The sequence below is a fragment of the Astyanax mexicanus genome, chromosome 1 (genome assembly GCF_023375975.1).
Source record: "Astyanax mexicanus isolate ESR-SI-001 chromosome 1, AstMex3_surface, whole genome shotgun sequence".
In the NCBI taxonomy this organism is placed as follows: Eukaryota; Metazoa; Chordata; class Actinopteri; order Characiformes; family Acestrorhamphidae; genus Astyanax; species Astyanax mexicanus.
In genome coordinates, this window is record NC_064408.1 from 104,868,159 (window position 1) to 104,887,303 (window position 19,145).

General features: G+C 36.5%; 1 protein-coding gene across 1 annotated transcript; it reads right to left on the minus strand.

Moving 5' to 3' along the window:
* Positions 1–86: 86 nt before the first annotated feature.
* pxdc1b (PX domain containing 1b) lies at positions 87–18,747 on the minus strand. The gene is made up of 5 exons (XM_007258979.4): positions 17,915–18,747; positions 6,852–6,943; positions 6,443–6,560; positions 6,079–6,190; positions 87–3,817 (listed from the first exon to the last, which is right to left on the minus strand). The coding sequence occupies exons 1-5, from the start codon at positions 18,168–18,170 to the stop codon at positions 3,691–3,693; spliced, it is 705 nt and encodes a 234-aa protein (XP_007259041.1). The 5' UTR covers positions 18,171–18,747; the 3' UTR covers positions 87–3,690.
* Between the last annotated feature and the right edge of the window lie 398 nt (positions 18,748–19,145).

Genomic DNA, 19,145 nt, shown 5'->3' on the forward strand with positions numbered 1-19,145 from the left:
AAAATGAACAGTAATCTAATTCAGTGGAATCTACAAAACACTGAGCAGTAACAGCTAATAGTGAACACTGTAGACAAATGTTGTACAAAAAAGCTTTAATGGCGCATTATTCAAAAGTATTATTAAAGACATGTTTAATAAGCATTAATACAATTAGTTCTGAGCAGACTGCAATCATTTCAGACATCTGCTCCAACAACAATAAAACACAACACTGTTTCACTCAGTTCCTAACTGCATAGGGCCTGCAAACAGTTCATGCAGTACAGAAATTCTTCTAATGGAAAAAAGTTCATTTATAATTGTGCTTAGAAAAATAAATATCCTATGTCATGTTAAATAAAACTGGAAAAAACAAGCCCATAAAAACACTGTTTATGTGCATTGTCCAAAAAAAGCTTTGGTCTTCTTTTAATACTTTAAAATTAAATAGGAATTCTAATGATTTGTCCAAATTATTCACACAATTGAAGTACACCAAGTTGTTGTGAGCTGTTTGAGGTGAAAGTGATTGAGGTGGTGTTCTAGAGAGGTGGTGATGGTAAACAGATGGTTAAGAACATCCATGTAAACACTACTACACAAAATGGTTAAACTCCTTAATGTCTGACACATTGCCTTATAACAAATTTGACAGTTTAAAGATTTTGGCCATGTATAAAATTTCTAAATATGTTACTGGCAGGGCATTACAGTATTTTTTTAGGTCTGCCATCATTTTACAATTACATACAAAATATATAACCAATAAAACTGCATGGATACACTTGTGGATGAGTATCTGTGTTGTAAACACCATGGACTCAAGTTCTAAAGACATCAGGGTCAGTAAATGTTTCTACAATAAATAATTTCATGCCAAACTGCTCTGACAGACTCCGTTCACATTTTAGCAAATGTGACCGCAGTCATCGGAAAAAGAGACAGCTGGTAGCAAATAGGCAACAGTTTAATACAGACTTCGTTCAAATGTCTCAAAAGTCTCTATACGGTATTTAAATACATAAAGTGTCCAACTTTGGCTCAAGTGCTATTATATTCTATTGTGACCAAAGATGTTACAGAAATGTGCTCTTACTATCTCTATTTCAGCTCATCACTCAGTTTACACACATGTAGTTTTTTAATGCTCACACATTCCCGCAAACTGCAGTGTCAGCTGTGCTCAGGCAAAAAAAGAGAAAGCACAGTTGTTTATGGGTCTTGGAACAGGACCCTGGAGTCACATTGGAATGTTTGGTTCCTGTAAAGGCATTATCAGTCGATGTCTGAATCTGCTGGGATCATGAATAATAAAGTTGTAGAAATAAAAGCCCCTTCTAAATGATCCAGCATCTACTGGCTCCCCTTGTAGATCCTTTTCATTCACTTAAAAGGGGGAACAAGGTCATTTTTGCCATTGCAAAGAAGTTTCACAAATATTACCCACCCTGTTTATTCATGTAAAAACTCGGGTCCTGTCCTATTCTTCAGTATGCACTGTGCTCGGGGAGACAGGGTAGAGAATAGGCAGAAAAACAGTTTCTCAGCATGACTGTGAAAGAGCGGAACTTTCTCACGGGCGGCAGAGTGAGCATGACTGCATTACAAAGTAGACTGGAAGCAGAATGGGGGAGTGTGTGTGTGTGTGCCTGCGTGCGTGTGTGTGTGTGTTGGGGGAAATATCTAGGCCCCTACCATTCATGAGGGCAAAACTCTGCTACTCGCTTAATGGCAATCACTACTCACAGTATCTGACTGTATGGCTTTTCATCTTGGCCCAAAAACACTCAAATCAGAACCCAGATCAGAACCCAAAAATCACTAAGGCATTTTTAGCTATGTCTTTAGCTAAATCTAGGTCTGAACGGCTTGGCTCTTATTTGGATCGAGTGTTGCATGTGCCAACATCCCTATTTGCCAAATACAACAAACGACCCAAGCTGTATAATATGGACAATATGGATATGGATAATATGGAGTATAATATGGAAAATGGGCCACATCACTGGCTGTTGAGTATAAACCACATTCAACCCAATTCCAAATGCCTGATTTTGAGTCTCAGCCAATGCTGCTATACAATAGCAGAGCTTGGGCCAATCCTTCATGCTATCTGAAAATAATGATACTCATCTGTCAAGAAAACCACAAAAAGAATAGTAAGGATTGGATGATTGGATGGATGATTACACTACAGTTGAAAAGACTGGAATCACTGTTATATTTTGCTATTTAAAATCACTTAATGCACTTAAAATCAAAGTTGTTCTTATTCTAATTTCGTCAGTTCCAGCTAGTGTATAAGCTCACACTCTAAGACAAGATTCTCTTGAACTGAAATAATTTTCTTGGGGCCTAAACCATAATGTTGTTTTTTTTTTACGTAAACAACAAACAGCCAGACATAACACCTCAGAATAATTATTCTAGACAAAATCCATGTTAAAATCAATGGAGATTGGAATAGGGCCTTCCAGAAGATTTCCATCCAGCTTGTGTGCTTGAACAGTCAATCCTAAACCATTTTGTGGTCAGACTGCACAGGAGAGAGTATTAAGTAATGGCCTCCAACTGCTTTTGTGAGGAGAATGCACTGTATTCATTCAGGCAGATTTCTAGGGCACCATGTGAACAGCTACTTAGCTTGAAAATAATGACTATAATACTAAATATAGATATTCTATCCACGTCTGCAGCATCAGCTCCGCTGTTCTAGGTGCCAGGCATCCCTACAGTTGTGACAAGTCTGAGTCATTTAAGTTTCAGCACCATTTCATTGCAGCATTCAGAGAATTCAATCTAACGGCAAGTGTGACCACTATGTACAAAAATGGATTTTACTTATTTGCAATGAGAAAATAGCTGGTCAATAGTTAAAAGCTTATTAAGCAGTCCCTAATTCATAATGGTCAGGCATCACCACTGTGCTCTCATCTAAGCCTAAGATAAGCTGCAATTTCTTGTCCTAGCAATGTTTCACAGGTCATCATCATATGTGTTTGTCTTATGCAATTTGCAATTAATCATGAGTTAGATTTCTGTGCCATGCCAATTAGAATCATTTTTTACATTATTTTCTTACTTTAAATGCACTTACAGCTTTATCTGTACTTGACAAACACTCAGCGAACTCCAACTACTGTCTGCATGCCAATTATGTTCACTCTATTTTAAAAGGTACATCTTTCTGTTGTTTCTGAGTTTCTGAGTTTAGGATTACTTGGTTCACTTATTTTAGGCCAGGCTACACATTCTTACACTTCAATGACTATCTAAAGCCAATATGAATTACTATATAATTCTTTTTTGAATTGATGTTTATCTGTGTTTAAAAATGTATTCTATCTTTCAGTCTTAATGAGAACATGGCTCCTTCAGTATTTAATAGCAAGGACTCCATAGCTACAGCTCTGCTTTCCCCAGCAGACACCATCTGTTCAAACTCCAGGCTATGTACTGAGGCACATGATCAACAGCAGCATTAGAGGCACAGGTGGGCATAGCTGTTCCACCAACACTGTAGAGGGTTTTGTGGTCTGTTTTGACTACATGAAGGCCTGTCTGTATCAGTTTCCCCGTCTCTTTCAGCCACTGTAAATGCAGCTGCAGCATCTCCATATACAGCTGTCTGCTCATCTTCACAGCTGGAGTGCAGGTTTAAATTATCTTCTGCCTTTCAGCATCTGCCCACACAAGAAACGTGTCCTCTCACTCCAAGATGTCAGTTTCGAAGGGCACCAGGTGGTAGTACGACAGGTTGGTGACATAAGCCTCTGTTTCATCATCACTGAGGTCCTGGTCCACAGATAGACACTCCTTACCATCATCCTCGTACCTGCATAAGAAAAGGATTCACGATCTATAGGTTAGTATATGTGATAGTAAAAACCTATACAAAGTCTCACATTGTTAAAAGTCACCTTTATTTATTTAGTCATTCATTTATTCATAGAGTCAATTATTAAAAGAAACAGATAAATAAACAGGTTGAGCAGTAGCAGTTTTCTCTTTCGGTTAGTTTCCCTTTCGTTTTTTAAACAATGGGTGTTCTGCGACTTTTCACCTTGTACAAATCTACATTTGCATCTAGTAAATCTACATAAATCTGTAGAAATATTTGCAAATTGGAAAAATTATTAGTGTCAAGAGGCCTGAGAAATGCAAATTTACTAAATAAAAAAAGAGATTTAAAAAGCCAAAAGATAAGCCTATATAACTTTATACATGACATTTTGATTTTTTCTGTAGTCTATTTCTCTGTTTTTTTAGATAGTAATTATGTTTTAATGATATTAATACTGTAGTGCTCAGAGAAGACCTACCCAGCATTTTTTGTATTTTGGGATTTTGATAATTCCCTTTGATGTTTTATCAGATCTATTCAGGTTCAATGTATTTTTTTGGGTTACTATATAAATGTTTTTAGCATTTGGTACTGGCAAATAAAGGTCAAGAACCATTTTTACAATGAGGCTGTGCTACGAGTGAGTAAATTTGCTCAATTACAAACTCCTCAGTGATTAACTGACAAAGTGAATAATAGTTCTGCATCTCCTATCAGTGTGAAAATATTGTGTGAGTGTGTGAAATGTTATTAGGCAGGAGGGTCAGTGAGGGTGGGTCTACAGTTTCATTCCTGAGTTTCCTTCACACACCCAAGGAAGGAAATACTGGTCAGAGGTGCTTCCTGTATGTGATGGGACTTTTGCTTTCAAGGAATGTTACACTTTTAAAAAAAAAATAAAATAAAAGGAGTTTTATATACAGGATTGTATATTTGCAACTGCCTATGAGCATGTTTTAGATAAATAACTTTATAATAACTTTAAATAACGAATAGCAATGAAATGTCCCAGCTCACTATCATTATGCCTTACTCTGAAATGTAAAATTCTTAAAATTGTACATCTCATCCTCAACCCTGCTACAGTAGCATATTTACCACTATAAAGTACCTATAATTACGGAGAAAGTACCATTACCAATAAGCCAAATTATAGATGTTACCCTTAAGTGTGCTAATCCTTTAAGCCAGGGATGGGCAACTGGCGGCCCGGGGGCCGCACACGGCCCTCGTCATCACTCAGTGCGGCCCGCGAATAGATCAAAAATAATTTCATAATTAAAAAAAACAAACAAAAAAAAAACGTAATTCTACTTTTGACCGCTAGAGGGCGCTGCCAAACAACCACGAAAATTGACATTGACATCCAGTCCATTGTGAGCCAGCAGGCCAAACCACAGCTCTCTCATTAGCTTCAATAAATGTTGGGCCTCTATGGTCTAGTTTTCTGCTATTATTGAATGAGCTATTTGCAATCAGTTTTTAAATCTTTTTTGTTCTTTGTTATAAATGAGTTCAAATGCCTTTTGCACTTTTATAAGCAAATGTTTTGTCCTTGTTGCTTATGAAGGACTTGTTATAATGAACTTATTTTACACAGAGGAACTACTGTATTTGCAATCAGTTTTTAAGCAAACTTTTTGTTCTTTGATATGAAGGACTTCCTTTTTGCACTTTTTTTAAGCAAACGGTTTGTCTTTTGCCGTATTAAAATGCATTAATATGCAGAAAATAGTTGTTGATAAATGTTGGTGCTGTAAACATACAGATATAAATTCATATAAAATTTGTTCTTATTGAAAATCATTTGTAGCGTTTTTCATATTCAATTATTTGAAGTGCGAGGTCATGTGGCCCTCCAATGGTCATGGTGAAAAAAATGTGGCCCTCTCCATCACGGAAGTTGCCCATCCCGGCTTTAAGTCATTGTTAAAAGTCTGACTTGCCTGAATTGTTCATAATGCTGTCAAGTTTGCAACCAAAATTTGTGCAGTAGAGACCAGAGGTTAAACATGTTTCACTGTTTTGTCACTGAAACATTGATATAGCCAAGCTATACATGATATATACAGGTTTACACAGTCATTGGGACTGACTAGATATTGCTTCATAATTGAATGTTCCAACATTTATAGTGTAGTTTAACCAGTATAAACACAAAAGATTATTTGCATCATCAAATTCATGAACCAGTTAAAGTAAATTAAGCAAGTATTGTGTATTGCAACACACGGCAATAAAGAGGAACTCACGAATGCTCTGCTGAGTCCGTAGAGGAGGGTCTCTCCTTATCTTGTGGAACATTCTCATCAAATACAATGGTCTCAGTGTTCGCCAAACAGAACCCATTAGACCTCATAATCTCTGCAAGAAAACACACGTAAACAAGTAATGAGCTTAAAGCTTGTCTAAATGCTAATTCTGTGGACAATTTACAAGTATTAGTAATGGCATTGTTTCAGAGGAGCTACAGAAGGAACTGTAATTCCTCCTACATTTGCAAAAGTCAATTAAGAAAGTCATTGTTAGGAATTTTTCACAACTTTTTACAGATGACATAGAGGATATGGAAACTATATTTACTTCAGTGCCAAGAATGTTGTTCTGATCACACACCTGAAATCTTGACTTGGCTCTGGAAGCAGGGCTGTATCTTATGGATGTTGTCATTTCTCAGCACTTGGTCCAGTGGAGAACGTTCAAAGAATGTTAACACAACCTCTGACCTGGAAAACTGTAGAGGATATTAGAATTAGCAACAGCAAAAACAGCACAGGCTTCCACAGCCTGCAAATCCTTATATAACCAGAACCAAGTAATTCCCCACTTCTTAACCCTAGTCAACATGTTAATTCCAGAATAAACCTGCTTTTGCCCTCGAATAACAGACAGCTTATGATATTCTATTTCCCCAGGTTACATTTACATTATTGGGGATAAATGGAATAAAAAAACTAAAACATTTTGTTTTTTATTTCTGTATATTAGTTCAGTACTGAAATCTGGGGGAGGGGGATATGCTTACCTTCCATGGCATGTTGATGGCATTCTTTAGCAGCTTCTCCACCTCGTTCAGCTTGACCTCAATGTCCTTCGCTTCTTTAATCTTCACAAGGCCTGCGGATATAAAAGAAGAGAACAATGTCAGCAACACTATTTGCAGCCAGAGGTAGAAAAAGCCATATAAGTAACTGGTAATATAAAACTATATATCATACAATGGGGGACTACTGTGTTTATTAAAAGATTATCCCTACATACATCTTCCCATGTGCCTGGTCAGACATGGGCCCAGAGGCCACCCAGAATCATTAAGGGCTTAAAGGGCTGCAAGGGCTTAAAGATTATATATTGTAAGAATATTATTAAAGGCTGAGTTAAATTATTTAAAGGCTTCAACACTAAATCATTTAACACATCTGTATTTAGTTGTACAGTTACACAGGCTATAAACGAGTCCAGAAATTACACACAGTCTAGACTAATATAATAACATTTCTTACACAGCTTACACTAAAATGGCTCTGGTCCTAAATACACTCTTATTTTAGGTTATTTTCACCATATCCCAAAGCAACCTCACAAATAGCTGTGACCTTTCTGCACTTAAGGCAGTCTTATCTAACCCATAGAACTATGTACAAAACCAACAGGGCTGGACCCAGACATAGTCTGCAGTCTCTGTAAATGCTAGCATAAAGGTTAGCGAGAAGCAGACCCTCAGCTGACAATGCTAACCTTTCCACTCAAACAATGCTCAATGCTATCTCTGCTCCACTCAAAACAGTGCAGAGAGCAAAGAACAGAGATTCCTGCTAGCTGGCTTTTTGTGGCATACCAAAATGAATGAAGCATACAGACACAGTACATATCATTCTGCAGTTCTAAAACTTGACACAAATAGTCAGACTGGTAAGGATATAGTTTATTATTACTAACCTCAAGGAACTCAAAGTTCCATTGAGTTTAATTCTCAACTTTGTGCAAGGAGCTTATATTAATGTGACATCAAATACTATTAAGTTAATAGTTAGAGGAAATCTAAACAAGAAACAGAACAAGAAATTAGTTGTTTTTCTCTTTTACTGTTTAGGCCTAAAAGTATCTCAACATATTTATATATCTATATATGTATTATTACTATATACTTGCTGTTAACAATGTTGTTGCATACATATATGATTACTGCCATGCATAGCCTAAATACAATTGGAGCTTTGGTTGTGTGCATTCCCGGAAATGCACATTTCGCCTTTACAAGGTGCAGTAAACACAAAATGTTAGGGGCAGTGCAGTCACTAAGGAACAACAAGTGGTGGAGAGTTTAAAAGAAAGGCTTTGTGACCAAGTACACAATTGCTTGCATCTTTATTTGTCCTTGCTTTGTTTTTGCTGCAGAGTGAGAAATATGCTGGAGAGAGACCAGTACTATTTTAAAAGTCAATAAAGAAACCTGGTCTGCCCTCTAATGGAACCCTCCTGCAACAGGAATAGCACACAGGCAAGTGTGTGGATAGTTATGGCCTGCACAGTTATAAAGTGAATTGTTGAGCATTGGTGTATCTGTGTTGTTCTGCAATTACACCAGAAGGTGGAAATTAAATGGAATTCATCACTGCAGTGTGTATTTATAATTATAGGGAGGTGCACAACAAAATACAGAGTATAGTAAGTGGCTATGCAAAGGGTACATGTAGGCTATGGTGTATATCAGATGCAGAAGAATAAATTGGCCTTTTGTTCAAAAGATAGCAGCTGTCAAAAGTACATAACTCAGTAATGCAATAAACAATGTAGAACAATAAAACTACATTTTAAATGTATGTTTTATTTTGGAGCTTAGTAAGGAAGTGTTGAGGTCAGGTTACTGAAGTAAACCCCTTATGTCCAGCTAAATCTGCATACTTTATTGTACCATTCTTACATTTTGCCTGGTCTGATGAGAATACATTGGTTAGTAAGACAGTCTGCGAGATTAACTTCTGCTGTGGTCATGAAATACAGATCAAACAGAGTAAAGATAATCAGACAAAAGATGAAGATTCAGTAAACTTTAGTAAAAATTTTGATATAGCAATAGAAGTTGAAAGTTGTTTCCTAACTTTTCCCCTCAGTTTCTGCTTTTGGGTCTTCATGAGTTTTTTGGCTTCTCAACTGATTTTAAAGTTTTCGTTAAATTTCCTGTTTTTATCCTGTTAAAACTGCTCTGAGGTGTTCCTGGACTCTAATACAATCACATCTGAGCAGCCATCCTGCCCAAGGAGATACACTGGGTCCTGAGTTATGACTTTTCTAACTGTTTGCGATTTTGGCCCCAGTTTTCTAAAGACTCTGGACCCGGCAGGAAACAACATAGACAGAAATAAAATCAAAGTCTTTGGTGTAATTTATTCATGTGAACCCCACCCACTCAGACTTCAAACTTTTTCCATGACAGTGATGATGGTGATGTTGCTGACCACAATGATGAAGTCATATTAAGTCACACTGCTCCCACATACATGAAAATACCACACTGCAGGTTCGTCATACCAAAGTATACTGTGTCAGAGCACACCAGGCTTGGCCCTGATGTAATAGCTATTCATTACTGCTGACCCAAGCTGATGAGATCAGCCCCCAGAGCAGCAGTAGGATTAGCTGGTTAAATCACCACAGGTTCTTGGGGAGACTGGAGAGATCTATACATTTTAAAGGTCCCATGTTCCAAAATATCCTGAAGAAAAACTTAATGTGAAGATAGTACACTAGCTAAAGTCCTGCTGGGGTACTGCTGCCCGGTCTTAGCAGTGAGAGGGTCTATTTTAAATTAGTTGCTTATGGTGAGCCATACTAACACTGAGGACATATATCTTGCACTAGTGCTGTGTGTTGTCAAGAACTTGGCGATATGATAGTATCACAATACAGGGGGTATGACTGCTTTAATACATTGTGATACTGTAAACAAGGTGATATACTGTTTAAATCCAATTTTAGAAAAAATAGCATACTAGTCTTTGAAAAATCTGAATAAAAGAGAAGTTTACTTTTTATGCAATTATAACCATGGGATCTAATGGCAGAGTACACAACACAACAAAAAATAAACCAGTCTGACATTAATCTTAGCATGTAAACTTTAATTAAAAACCTATACAGTGTTTGTTTTAAACCTATACAATATTGCAAATCCAAATACTTAATACAATACTCCAACCGCACATTACCTCCAGCCTTGTTATGTCAGGGGAGCATAGCCTATATTGTAAAGAGCTCCCTCTGTGCACGTGGGAAATGCAATTTGTGTTTGCTGTTATTCAAAGTATTATTGCAGCATTCTCTATCTATTAACATTTCTTATTGCATTGTCAATAAAAAATATAAATAATCGTATAACCCTACCTGATAGCAACAATCGTGTGGCCCAAACCAGGGGCATATCTGGGATTTACTAGAAGCCCACATACCACTTGCAACAATGGTCAAGGCGTGGGAAAGATGCAGAACCCATTTATATTTGTATCCCTTTGATTTATATCTGCTGACTAAAATAATCCTTCATTAAAAATAACAGTCAAACGTTTTGACATGCATCTTTTTACATTGTAAATTCAGTATTAAAGACACTAAAGCTATACAGGGACACATGCAGAATTATTTTGTAAACAAAAACTGTTAAACAAACTAGAATATGTTTTACACTTTAATTTTTTTTAAGTATCACATTTAGCTTTGATGACACATTTGCACATCCTTGGTATTTTTTCAGTGGCTTCATAAGGTCTTCTGGAACAGTTTTCTTAGCATCTTGAAGGAGTTCCTGGAGGTGCTTAAAGTTAGTTTAGATCAGGGGATTGTGGAGGACAAACACTTTATTTTTGTTTACTACATAATTCCATATGTGTTTTCAGGACTTTAATATTAAAGAACTACAAGGACATACAGTAATAACAATAACAAGTTTGGTGCAGTATTTAACACTACATCTGTCTGTACCAGATGTCTGCCCACCGCTCAACCACTAGTTTAACAATTAAGTCCACCTCTGGACCATCATTCCAAGTGGAACCTGAGCTTGTAGTAAATGCCAGGAAAAGGTGCCTTTTTGTAGTGTTTTTGAGTCTCAGTTCTGGGCCTCCTTCACAGCACTTTAGTTTTGTCGTCTGCTTCAGACACACCTGTAATAACTTATTGGATAATTTCCAAGCTTGTCAAATGAATTTAATTTACTGAGTTAAAAGCAAAAAAAACGCACACTGCAGGGGGGACCAAACACCACTTTGTTAAGGCTGGTTTGTAGGCTTATACTTAAAATCAGACAAAAATTAATAATTATAACACTTTGTAAAGCTTTGTTTTATATGTGCAGTACTGTGCCATATACTTCTTAAATACTGATATCCTTCCAAGTACATGCTAAACCAAAGCAATGTACGTGCTTTGAAGCTAAAGATGCCTATAGAACACCGCCAAAGTATTATAATGTGATCATTTTTACAACAATCTAAATCACTGTGGTGCCTATAGGCATGGGAACCCAAGACACACTCTGTTTTGTGAGGAGGTGATGGCATTATTCACTATGCTTTCCAACTGCAACTGATGAAGACAATGATCTTACCATACCAACAAAAAAAAAATAAATAAAATATACACAAAATAAAACTGTGAAGTATATATATACTTATATATATAAATAAATATATATATATATATATATATATATATATATATATATATATATATATATATATATATATATATTAAGTGAGCATCTCATGGCCCACTTAATCCACCACAAAATCCTTCCACAGACCTCACAAAGATTTAATCAACAACTTAAATATTGCATAAAAATAAATGTATCCCATCAAATTAATTGATATTCTCAAGATCCCTTTAGGGTATTTTATCTTGGTAAAAACTAAAAACTATTTTAATGCTCATTTACACATTATAAGCACTTAGACAATAACACTGACATAAGCTAATTTAAGCCCTGCTTTACACAAAACAGACGGCTCATCCACTCCCTCACACAAGCTGGTCTGTGTTTATGCTGAACATAGATCACCACAGATCACGACAGGATGTGCCTCAGATTGTCATACTTGGTTTGTGACCTGAACTCCAGCTGACAGAACAAAACAGGAACCCAGACTAGAGCAGTCTATAACTAGGGACTGTATAAAGTTAGGAAGATGCCACCATACAAAAATAAAAAAGTGGGCAACTGTGTCCAGCTGCGTGTTACACTCCTTCACAGGCAGCCGACAGTGCTCTTCCTGATAGGATGTCCTGTGGAAATGTTGATTTCCTGTGTCCACTTCCTGTAGTCTTGTGGCTTTTTTTGGACAAAAACATTTAGCGCTCTGTGTGTGTGTGTATTTAAAATGTAAAATTAAAAGACTCTATATACATTTTCTTGACAACACTTGAAATTAAAACATTTAGTTTCAGTTTGGTCATGCGTGAGTGGGGGAACAACCTCCTCTTATAATTAACACAGTTTAATCTTGCTTAAGCTAAATGCACTCTCCAAATTCAATATATAAAAAACAACTACATAAAAATGTCTTAATTTTCATAAATATTTATTTATATGATGAGGATATAGACTTCTGATAAAGTTTAGTTGTAACTCCAGCTGTTTTTTTTCCCTTTGCATGTGCAGTGAATTGGTGGTAACCGAGGGCCTGCAAAGTATGCATCAGTATGTCCTCCAACTCACTCTGTACAACGTGAGCTAACTACAATTGATGTACTGTATCTGTTTGAATTCTGTTACATATACATCTAAATATTTTTAATTTACATAAATGGTCTTCAGAGTGAAATACCAGTCCAGTGACTGTCATAATTTATATGACATTGAGAACAATAGAAAATGGCCTCTACTGAAGATGTCCTTTACTACCATGTTGCATGCAAAAGACCAATGGTGTATAACAGATTAGTTCATCCGTCCTTTATTAGCACAAGCATTTATGTAGCGATTAACAAAATTGTTGTAATTTATTTCTTGCACTCAGCTTGCAAAACCAACAGGCGAATGACTTTACAAAAACTGTATCACCAAATACCATCAGCATGTGTTAAGGTTCAAAACGCTGATAAGGAAACCACTGTTTCATAATGCAACTAAAACATTGCAGCCAAAAGAAACACATCATCATGCTAGTTACAGTAATTCAGGTTCTTACTCTGGTGCTTTAAACATGCCACTGCAAAACCTCTTATCTTTCAAGAGGAAACTTTTAGTCAAGTTAAGGACTTTTTACTGCTCTATAGTAATACAGCTAATGCTTAAAAATTATGAAAAGACAACACAGTACAATACAATTCAACATACAACATTGAGATGTAATATGCCGTACTGTATATTTTTGTATTGTGAGTACCATGTTAGCTTGTGGCTAATGTATTAGCTTGGAGAAATTGAATTTGAAGGTTTCAACTGAAGTTAGGTGCTCTTTGTCAGGCAGACAATACGCTGCAAGATGATCATTTCATGCTTTTCCAAACTAATACATTTCCTTAAGTATTCCTGTAAACTTCATTACATAATTATTAAAGAAAGTTTATTATGATTATTAATATTATATCATGTTGTCTCAATGACTTCTGGAGAAATATGTAAAACATTTTCTGTACTTTTACAATATACATCTCAGCACAACGAAATATCTTAATATAACTTATTTGCATTTTCATGTAGCTCTATCATCATCCGCCTGAGGCTGTTTTTTTGAGCTTTAAGTAAATAGAAATATTAATAACACCAATATCTACTGTAACTATAACAAACAAACTGGGTATGCTGTGAATGTCACTCAACTTTACTTTCTAGCCCACTGTGATCCAAACAACCATGTGCCAAAGTGGTGAACTGCATTTAGATACAAAATGAAGAATAAAACCATTTGAAAAAAAAATCTGTTAACCAACATAGCAGTACTACACTCAGGAATCTATCTTTTGACAGTGTGCTGGCATTGCTTTAGTAAGTCCACCCCCTCACGTGCCATTATTTCTTCTACTGTGTCTGGTGTAAGTGTTGGGGTGTGTTCTCAAAAGCTTCCTCTCTTATTTATTACGCTACTCCAGCAGCAATGACATAAGCCAGAGAAGTACTGTCTGTCCTTCTTGTCGCCTGGGTGACTCTGAGTAACTAAATAAGCACTAGGCCTCTGGAATGGGCAAAGAACAGACACAGGAGCCAGTGTGGTAAATTTAGAGCCCAAACACTTCAGCAAAAGCTTGCATCTTAAAACCAGTTAAAAGAGAGCAAACTAACATACTAGCATGGGCAGTAAATTAAAAGCAGGGACAAGAAAAGGGAAGTAAATTATGTCTGCTGACTTTTATACTCTAAAGAAACAAACACATGAGGTGACGTGGAGAAAACACACAATTCACTCTATGTGAAGTGCTCTGTATCTAATCGGATCTCAGATGCTGCCAACAAAGGGACACATGATAAATGGCAAAAGTAAAAGAGCGAAAGATAACAAGAGGGGGAAAAGAATAAAGGTAAAACTGAGTTATTTCCCCCCTGCATTTCGTTTTCCATCACGCATTGTGTTGAGCGATTGGGTTTTAGACCCAAGTGAATGTTTATTCCCAAGTGCCAGAGATGAAGATCTAGCTGAAAAGCTGAAAGGCTGTTTTGGAGCAGAGTTTCCACAACACGCTCTGCCTCAGCGCCCACAAACAATGGAGAGAAGTAGCAGCACAAGCAAAGGGTTGATTTTAGATGTGGCACGAGTTGGGCATCACGCCATCCCCAAGCTGCATGCCAGACGCCAATCCACTGACGACAGCTCTGTGTGTCTGAATGCATGACTGGTGGTACAGAAAGGCTGCAAGGAGGAGTCCACAGGAATGGATTCCATCCCAACAAAAAGCAGCTATATAATCAAGACTTTTCATACAGCTTAATTACACAGAATCATATCATAGTCTCTCTGCTCAAAAGAACAGAACAGGCCTGCAGTCACGTTCCAAAGTGTTTTGAAATGAAATAAAACTCTGCTCGATACATCATAAATTACCATATTTTATAATATCAGGTTACTGTTTTTGTTATAGTTACTGTCTTTGTTTGAGTAGTTTCAAAATCAGCAAGTATTTTTTTTACTTATTTCTGATATACAGCGTAAGGGTTAAATAGTTAAAAAACGTTTATCAAGATCTGTGAAAAGATTATGAATCTATATATGTCTATACCTATATCAACACTTTCTAGGTGGTTGGTTAAATGAATACAACATTTTAAAGGATTTTTTTTTTTTTTTTTTTTCATTTTGTCAACAGCACCTAATAGAAATTTAAGCATTCAGCGGAAGGAAAACAACTGTTCACAGATGTAGAAACTTCATAAATGATCAGGCAGAGCTAAAAAAAACTCCAGCCAAACACTACACTCCATCTCTCAGGCCCAACAACAACAACTTTGCAGTTTCAATGCCATGCAATAATTTCCCAAACATTCAGGAGTTTCAACATGAAATAGTTTCACACTGACCATAATCAATTTCAAATGTTGTATACTGCACAGGCCTACTGCAATAGATTATTCAATGAATTGTTTTATGATAAACCACATAGAGTGCTACACGGCCTATTTTCCTTGTTAAAAATAATTTTTTTTGATATGAAGAAAAAAGAATTTGTCACATTTATTACTTATCAGGTAAATTAGTAAGAATCAGTGAGGCATCAGATTAATCTTTAAAGCAGCATTATATGAGAATTAGTAATTCTTGCTCCTGAGCTCCCCCTACAATCTGGAAGTCGAACTTACGCATTCAGGCATCGGTGGAAAAAAATGTGGACACAGTAGTAATAATAGTAGTAATAGTCCAGTTTTTTAAGCTTTTGTTAAAAGGTACAATACCCACATTCCACATAACTCTTCTTTTAAACAGTTTTAGGGCTACCAAAGGTAGTTCTTCTATAGCATCACTCGAAATATTTTGTGGCAACGTTTCATAATTCACTCTAGTTACAAAACACTACAGAAGTAAGATAGAGAGTAGGACTATAGATTTTTCTGTAAGGGTCATTCTGATACGGCAGACAAAGAAACAAAGCCATAACTGCTGTCTTCACATAAACGTGTCACGTACAAAACTCAGGAAGCTTTGATGTTTAACAAGTGGATGTAGTGAATCATGAGTATAAAGGGCAGTAGGTTACATGATAGCTGCCCCGTTTCGATGTGGACAGCTCTGTCAATTATTAAGCAAACTACCTGAATCTTGGTCCAAAACAAGACACTTAAGTTAAAATTTGGACTATCAATTAGTACTGTGTAAACTACAGCTGGATGATACTGATCAAACCCAAGTAAAGGAAAATAAATATAATGTATAAACTATAAACAAACATTTTGGGCAGCACAACAGGGACACAGTAACTGCATAGTACTTGTCTCAGCTATTTTAGTTACATATTTTATAATGTCTATTATACATTAAAGTATATAGCTGGCTATTTAATATTGTGATCTATATCTGAATATCAATATCACAATATACAGGTACAAACAGTAGCTATATCCCCTAAGCACACACTGTGGCACACTATGACCATTATATATTCTTAAAGTTGTCAGGATAATTATTGAATCAACTTATTGTACAATAAATGGACAAGATATCAGGATAATGTGTTTAATTGTATGTTTGTTTACATAAATGTTTGTTTCACAAAAAGCAATCCAGGCTGTTCTCATATGGTGGAAAAAACTTCCTTCCACTACCAGATCAGGAGCGTCCCTTGCTATCTTGCTATTCCTTGCTAACTTGCTATGTTTTTTCTACCTTTAACTTCTATTACTTTTTGTACTTCACTATTGTAAGTTGCTTTGGACAAAAGCATCTGCCAAATGTAATGTAATGTAATTAATAACAGTGAACAGCAGTTTAGTCAGTCATGCAAAGATCAATGCTTCAATAACTGTGACTCCATACACACAGTGTGGACTGCAGTAGGTAAAGAAAAAAAAGCATTTATTTTCCAAGCTATGATTAGCCAATCCTCTATGGCATGAATTATATTTTTCAGAAGGACAAATATAATTTCTGAAAGCTTTAAAATCCCTGTGGATGTAGCAAACCTAAATTTGGATTTTGACTTTTGACAGCAAGCTGATAATTTGATTCAGTTGTTTTAGAGCAAGGAAGCACACAATACATGCAAGGTAGGAGGAAGTCTAACAAAAGTGTCTAATGGCACAAAGCAACAATTAAAAACATTGTTTTAGGAAGTTTACAACAAGAAAGTAAGAATATAAGCAGACAAATACATTTCTATACATATTCTTCACATGTAGCTTACATATTTTAATTTATGACCTTAATGTAATTTATCTACGCCTCAATGTACTGGATGTAGATATGCCATCAAAATAAACAAAAAATAAGTAAATTAATCAATAAGTAAGCAGTAAATACATATACAAACAAACTAACAAAACACAAATAAATAAATAAGGTATGGAAAGATGTAATGACCAGAAATAAAGCTAGTTTGTTGTCTGATGGCAAAGCTATGCCATAGAGGGTTAAAATGTGTTCTTTAACCCTTTCTGGCCTGAATTATGTTTCAGTTAAGGAAAAATGAATAGTGTTTTCTGTCTGTAATGCATAAAAAAATAAGACCATCATAAAATAAAATCTATATTAAAATTATAGTTATAAGTTATAATTAATAATATTTTTTATTCATAAGCATAAAACAAGTGTTCTAAATAACAGAATTCGTAAAGAAATTAGCTTGAATTACTTTGCCTTATTTGTTTTGTTGTGCTGAAGTCCTACAGTCTGGACTGCTGATTTTTTTTTCCCAATGTAATGGGCAGGACCAAACTACTGTTTCATTGACTGGTTTTTTATCTATTCTGATGGACAAGTCTCAATTAACTTAGTGTTCTGTGCAACAATATTTGAACATTTGAAAAAAAAAAAAAACTAACTACATTATGTCCATTGTAATTGACGCAGGGTCTGAAAGGGTTAATAGGGTATAATTGCTTTGTTATGCACTTCTATTATCATTATGTTAGTGGCATTCAAACAATATAGTAACAAAAAAACTAACCTTCCAGGAAAGTGGACTTGGACAGATCTCTCCTGTCCTCAGGAAAACACTCCAGCAGTCTTTTAAACAGCCTTCCCAAGTCCGAGTAGCTCCTGTGCAGGTAGAGCACATTCCTGTCAGACCACTCGGTCCTTAGCTCGAAGAACTCCTCTTCCTCCCCTCTGTCGCTGATGATGAGCCTGCGGACCCCGTTCACCCAGCAGTCCTTCACGAACATGTTCACCAGAGAGGTTCCCTCAAACACCGCCGAGGCCATAACTCACACGCTCAGTCCAGCATTGTGTCCAAGCACACGCTCCAAGTTTCCTAACAGAGCCCGGGGGAGGAGAGGACGAGGCCCGGCTGAGTGCGGGGAGTCGAACCAGAGTCCTGGAGGCTAATTTATATTTATTGAGACGATTTTAGAGGGCGGGCTGGAGGAGGCTGGTGACAGTCTCCTTCAGGACGGGCTCACCCACAAGAAGACAAGGCGGCGAGTGTTAAAACATTGGCCGAAAGTTCGTCAAAAAAACAAAAAACAGCTCGTCGTTTTCTGTCTCCTTAACGTTAACCTAGCCAGCTAAAATAGCGAACTAGCAAAATAACCGTTAAGATTTAAAAATGCCCAGAAAAGTTAACGCTAGTTAACCCAGCTAACCTACCCTACGCAGTAGTCCAGCCTTTTCCATACACCTCCAGCAGAGTTTATAACTACAGGCACGGTTTAATTGTTGTCTAAAATATCAACACTATCTTTTTAAAAACTTTTAAAAGCCTCTGTTTTCATAGCTGGGTTAGCAAACTCGTCTCTCCTCCCGCTCCTCCGCTCCTCTGCTTCTCTCCTCCTCAGCATTCCCTCAGACGCTATTTTTTGAGACCCGCCCGTTTTTGCTCAAGTCCCGCCTCCTCTCAGCTACAATTGGCTATACGATCCCGCCCTCTGCGTTATGATTGGCTACAAGCAAGCAGTCTAGCGAATATAGGTGGGAATAAATAAAAATACACGTCAAACAGAAAACTAATATGAATTAAAAAAATAAGCAAATAAATAAAATACTGCTTTTTACAGCACACAGACACATGGTTGTCCGTATATATCACAGCTTGCGAGCTAATCATATCCATACCTGTCAAGTCTCCCGTTTTGGCCGGGAAACTACCGTATTTTACTCCTCTTTCCCGCCGTCCTCCCGTATTAGTATTTTCCCGTAAATTTCCGGTATTATATTAAAATAAAAAATATATATATTAT